The 5683-nt window shown below is 53.2% G+C and overlaps 1 protein-coding gene across 1 annotated transcript in view; it reads left to right on the forward strand.

The window, feature by feature from the left end:
- The window catches only part of GRHL1 (grainyhead like transcription factor 1), a 54582-nt gene extending 50144 nt beyond the window's left edge, over window positions 1-4438 (forward strand). The window contains exons 15-16 of the mRNA XM_077751002.1: window positions 1592-1656; window positions 2753-4438. Coding sequence (XP_077607128.1) covers window positions 1592-1656; window positions 2753-2867 — 180 coding nt within the window. The 3' untranslated portion in view covers window positions 2868-4438. The remainder of the gene's footprint in view (window positions 1-1591; window positions 1657-2752) is intronic.
- Window positions 4439-5683: the final 1245 nt, after the last annotated feature.

The raw sequence follows: 5683 nt of genomic DNA on the forward strand, positions 1-5683 counted from the left end.
TCACCAGCAGCCTCTGCTTTGTGTTGGTTTCAGCTCCCTGCGGTTTCTCCTGGGTCACCCTTTCCTACCTTGTCCTCTGGTGGCCCTTCCTCGTTTAGAGCCGTGCAAACGGCTGGTTATGGAGAGAGAACAGATGAAAACGGCTGAGGCTTCACTGTGCGCGTACAACCTGCTCACAGCCCCTGGAGAATCTGTCAGTGTCACTTGCCTCTTGGGGCTGGGCTTTCCTGGTGGACGTCCCGCAAACACGAGGACTTGTCACCCAGTGGTACAGGAAAGCAGCAGATTTGTTGCGGGCACCTGGGGGGCTTGGGCGGTTTAGCCTCCGTCTTCGGCTCAGGTCACAGTCTCAGGGTTCGTGAGTTTGAGCCCCGCGCTGGGCCCTGTGCTGGTGGGCGGAGCCTGTTTGGGACCCTCTCTCGCCCTCCCTCTCTCTTTGCCCCTCCCTGCTCATGCATTGACTCTCTTGCTCTCTCGAAATAAATAAACTCTTAAAAAAATCATAAAAAAAAAACCTGATCATTTAAAAAAAAGCGGATTTGTTTGTACGCTGAGAGCTTGGATTTGGTCTGAAAGGCGTGTTTTGTGAGCCTGAAAGCAGTGGGAGGCGCCTCTCTCCGTGCTGCCTTGGGCTTTGCCCTTCGGACGGAGGCTCAGCTGCGCCCCTGGCTCGGGGCGGCCTGCTCAGTCCTAAGTACAGCGTTGGGTCCAGGCGGAGCCAGCTCGTCCTTGGAGGGATTCATCCTCTCTCTTTAAAGACAGCCTCTGGGCGCTCGTAGGAGACCTGCAGACGTCACCCTGTACTGATGTCCCTGCTCCGTGTGGGCCCTCACTGATCGCAGAAAGGGGGGTGGAAGGGCTGGGGCTCAGCAGGGGCCGAGGGCCCCCCCACCCCCGCAGCGTGCAGCCGCAGGAGCCGCAACCCTGGCGGTTTTGTGCAAGTCTGTGCTCCTTCCTCGCCTGCCACCAGGGACTTTGAGGTTTCTTGTGGGCTGTGGGACGTTGAGACGTTTGTCCCCTTCGGGAAGCTAACTCCTGCTTCGTGCCGAACACACGTCCGTCCTCACCGCAGCCCCGAGGAGCTCGAAGTGCGGGTCTCCACTGCGGAGGACGGTCACTTGTGTTGATTTACACACGTGATCACAGTATCCGTGACGGTGTGGCTGTGTGCCCTTACACACTCCTCAAAATCCGTCGAGTGTGACCCTCGTGTGAACTGCGGACGCTAGTTCACGGCGCTGGAGCGACGTTGGCTCCTCGCGGATGATGAAGGCACCACACTGATGTGAGGCCGTGGCACCGGCGTCTGTGGTGGGCACGCAGCTGTGGGCTTCTGCTCCGCTGTTTATAAACCTCGAGCTCTATAAAGTGCTCGTTTTTTTAAAAGGATGACCATACAGTACACTTAGGACGTNCCTCCGAAGGCAGGTAACCCCCGCCCCGCCCGGAATATGCGTGGTTTCGTGTACAGCTTTGCACGTGCATTTTTGAAAGACAGAAAGCTGAGTGACCGGGCAGTGTTAATATTTATAGTTTGTGTTTTAAAGCCATGAGGTTAGCATTTTGTAATTATTTTTCTTGGTTCTTCTAGATCTCAGACAAATATGATGTGCCCCATGACAAGATTGGGAAAATATTCAAGAAATGTAAAAAAGGGTAAGCATTAACTGGCCTGTCTCCTACATCTAAATAATGTTATACCACGTCACGTGAACCCTATTCACACGTGTTTGTGCCCAGTCTAGGAGGAGTCATAAAAACATGAATGCAAGGATGTATTTTTTCTTAAGTTCTCCACACGAAATTGATCTATCTTTCTAAGATGATGTGGATTTTTTTTCAAGTTAAATGTTTATTTGCTCTTCCCTTGCTTGGCAGCAGTGAAATGGCTCCAAATCCCAGAGCGCAGTGTGCGATTTAGTCAGGATAAGCTCAGTCGTTGCCCCACTTACCGAGCTCTCCTCGTGAGTCAGGTGCCGGACCAGGCACTTCGCATTTTAAGCTCCCCTCTGAGCTGGTGTGATGTCCAGGAGTTCGGGAGTTCACACGCAAGGCAGCTGAGGTGCAGAGAGCCTGAGCCATGTCCACAATCAGGTAGCAGGTCAGCACTGAGGTCCTGGTTCTGATTGAGTCTCTGTTCCTTCTGGTGTATTCTCCTGTCCTGGATGATGTTTTCAGTCATAGAGCGTTGCTGCTTTGTCCAGAAATTAGCATTTTTAGTGCTATTTCGCTTAAGCATCTAGGCTGTTTGATGTGGGTAAGCTGAGCGCGGCAGAAGAATTTTTTGGCTTAAATCTAAAGCAGATCCTGATTGGAATTTTCTAGATGGGCCTAGCCGGGAGGGTTGGACTTAGTAGTAGCTCAGTTAAACTTTGAAGATATGTTGTGAGGGAAGATGATTTGTCAGGGAGCTGTGGCTTCAGATCCCTGAGGTTAATTTTACCGATACACTTTCTGAAGCCGGCCCGACGCGGGGCTGCTTCTGCAGACGTGGTTCGTGCACTGCGACGGCGCCTGCGTGTCGAGTCGTGACCACGTGCGGAAGTAGTGACCATGAAGAAGCTGGTGTGGCCTGTTTTATCCCAGGCCCTACCCTATTATAAGAGCTTTACTTGAGCCCCTCGAGATGGGCACTGTGGCCACCCCCATTCCACAGATGAGGGGATCGAGGCCTAGGGAGGCAGCCCGACTGTGGAATCTAGTCCGGCTCCAGGCAGCAGGAATGAGTAGAGGGGCCTCGCTTCTCTTCCAGGATCCTGGTGAACATGGACGACAACATCGTGAAGCATTACTCCAACGAGGACACCTTCCAGCTGCAGATGGAGGAGGTCGGGGGGTCTTACAGACTCACCCTCACTGAGATCTGAGGGCACACAGGCCCCCCACTCCCAGCGAGGTCGCGAAGGTCTCGCGTAGGTCTTCCCGATGGGAAGCGGGTACATCGCAGGTGTGGGCAGATGCCGGCGGGAAGCACTCCTGTGCTTGCATCGCTGCCCTGGGCTTGCGGGTGGTGTGGGGCGCACCGCGGCGGCGCTCCTCGGGCGGCAGGGAGATCCATGTGCCGTTCTGTCTGAATTTTCTGAGACAGATACTTAGGGTTAGAAGTGAAAACTCTGTCCTGAGATTTAATAGACTCTCTGGGAACCTTTAGAATATCTGCCACGTTATTTATATAAAAATATTGGGATGTTCGTCTCTTCAGTGTCACTGGGCCTGCTCACTAGTGCAGGTCAGAGAAGGCAATGGGTTTGGCTTCGAGAGTGTCGCGCCCCGGCCCGAGCTCGGCCGCACTCTGCCTGCCTCTGGGGCGCGGGAGCGGCACCCGCTGAGGGCAGGATGTGCCCTTTCTCCCTCAGCCCCTCCTCCTCCCCGAAAACGTTTACTCGAATAGGGCATGTTACCAGAATCCCCCTGGGCGACCTTCTCGAACGTGTCACCTGCCTGGCTTATGAAGAACTTAACATGGGTTACAGTTAAGCTAACGCTGCGTTGTACGTAAGTGCAATACATGTTTGAAGGCCTCTGTCTGTAAATGTGTATATACGTGTCTTATACAGATAGATAATATATAAACACGGTGTGTGTACATAGAGTGAAGCAATGCAGTTAAGGTCTACCTTGCAGACTTTCCCTGGATGAAAGGCTTAAGTTATTTTTGGCAACGTATTCCCAGCAGATGGAGTACTGTGCTCAGCGGAACCCCCTCAAACGCCTGTGTGTGTTTTCCCGAACAGCAGCCATCCCAGAGCATAGCAGAGCCTTCGCAAAGGGCAGAGATTCCGTTTGCCCTCGAGAAGGTCGTCATTCGGATCTCTGCACCGTCTAACAAATGAAGTAAAGGAGAACCATGAGTGCGATTCCCATCTGCTGTGGACGCTGATCCCAGGCGTGTGTACCCAGAGCGGGACCACGCAGTGATCAGAACACACACTGCGCTTGTTGCGTCCTGGGCGATACGACCCCACAGGCAGTGCTTCCTCATCTGCCTGTTACAGGAAGTGATTCCTACTTTACCAGGTTTCCGAGCCCTCAGGCTTTGATGGTCTTGTGTGCTGACCGTTCTGGAAGGCATTCATGAGCTCATGAGACTGTATTAACCATGGCAGGAGACATTTGTACACACGTTTAAATATATAAATGTACTGAAAAGTATCATTTTATAACAAGTAAAATCACGGGTATCCAGGTTCAGGGAGCTAGAGTAGGTCATTTGTGTAAGTAGGACTGATAGTTAATTTTTACGTTAAGCCATTCTAATGAAGTATGTGAACTAAATTGCTGGTTTTCTAAGATAAGATATGGGACACGGGTCATCACTGTTTTATATTTTGTTTTATGAGATTAATTTTCGTCTTGTTTGCTGTTTTTAATTGTATCACCGAAGATGCATTTTAAACCAAAGGGATTAAATTTTGTATATCTATTTCATAAGATGTCATTTCCTGTCTCTGCGTTTGACTTTCCCCTTCCGTTTCTCGGCAATGCACAGTGTGAGATGGGAACCGGGGGGGAGCTGCGAAGGCTCCCCTTAGCACATTCTCCTCGGGCCCCGAACGGACACTGCTGGCTGTTCCTTCGTCTTAGTTTTCCCTCACAGGTGTCTGAAGTGACCTGCGTAACTGTTAAATAAGGGAGCCCTGAACGATTTTTCAGTTATTACCAAAATGTAACCACTAAAGCTGAAGAAGGTAAGCGCTTTGAGACCTAAAATCATAAGCGTTCTTAGTTTTTAAAGCCTAACAGAAAATATTTGGTTTAAAAAAATCTGCCAGTAACGCTGCAGTCCATCAGACTTTCTAAATCAGACAGCTGTCGTGTGCTTACTCGGGTGACCCAAGGCCCCCAGTGTGAGAGATGCTGAAATAAATCTCTAATGACTGCACGATCAGATTAATGACACGAACTCCCCACTGGATGTCCTGTGGTATCTGTTCATTTTTCACTTTAGTCCTTGGGCCGCAGGTCAAGAATCTAGGGGCAGGCCCCGCCCCTGTCCCCCAGCGGTTCCAGAGCCTGGCTCAGAGCCTCCCGCGGGACTCCGCGTTTCCCAGGCTCCAGGAGCTCCGCGGGCCCCCTCCCGCTCCCTGACCCTCCCGCACTCAGCGGCGTTCCTGTCCCCCTTTGTCACTTCGCAGAGAGACTGTTGACAGGTGAGAAGCTCACAGGTGAGTCCGGGCTAGACCAGCAGCCACAGGGCAGGTGTGGTTCCCGGGGCCGCGCGGTAAAGCGGGGAGTCCGTGAGCGCGCCCGGAGAGGGGGCTCCGTGAGGCCGACCTGACTCGGTCGGGAACAAGCCCCCGGAGAAGGCAGATGTGGGACCGTGTCCTGCTAGGGCCCCGCAGAGAGCACTCGCGCGCCTGGTGTCTGGCCGTCTGTTGACTCGGGGAAGGAAGCAGTGTAGTGCTGTCATCCAGCGTGGGCAGCATCGGCCTCTCACCTGCAGCCGGTGGTCGCCAGCGCGTGGCACGTCTGGGCCACCCAGGCCGTACGCGGCGTAGGCAGCCCTTACACCCACGGCCAAGGGCTGGGCCGGCCCGGCGGGTGCGGAGGCACGACAGGCACACGGGTGGTTCCTCTCCGTTCCCGTGTCTTCTGTCTCACGCACACTTGGCCGCGAACTTCTTTAGCCATCGCCCCCTTCAAATCCTTGAGCCGAGTCCTGTCTGAACCCTCTTACTGTAAC

The sequence above is a fragment of the Crocuta crocuta genome, unplaced genomic scaffold (assembly GCF_008692635.1).
Source record: "Crocuta crocuta isolate KB4526 unplaced genomic scaffold, BGI_CrCroc_1.0 scaffold129, whole genome shotgun sequence".
NCBI classification, from domain to species: Eukaryota; Metazoa; Chordata; class Mammalia; order Carnivora; family Hyaenidae; genus Crocuta; species Crocuta crocuta.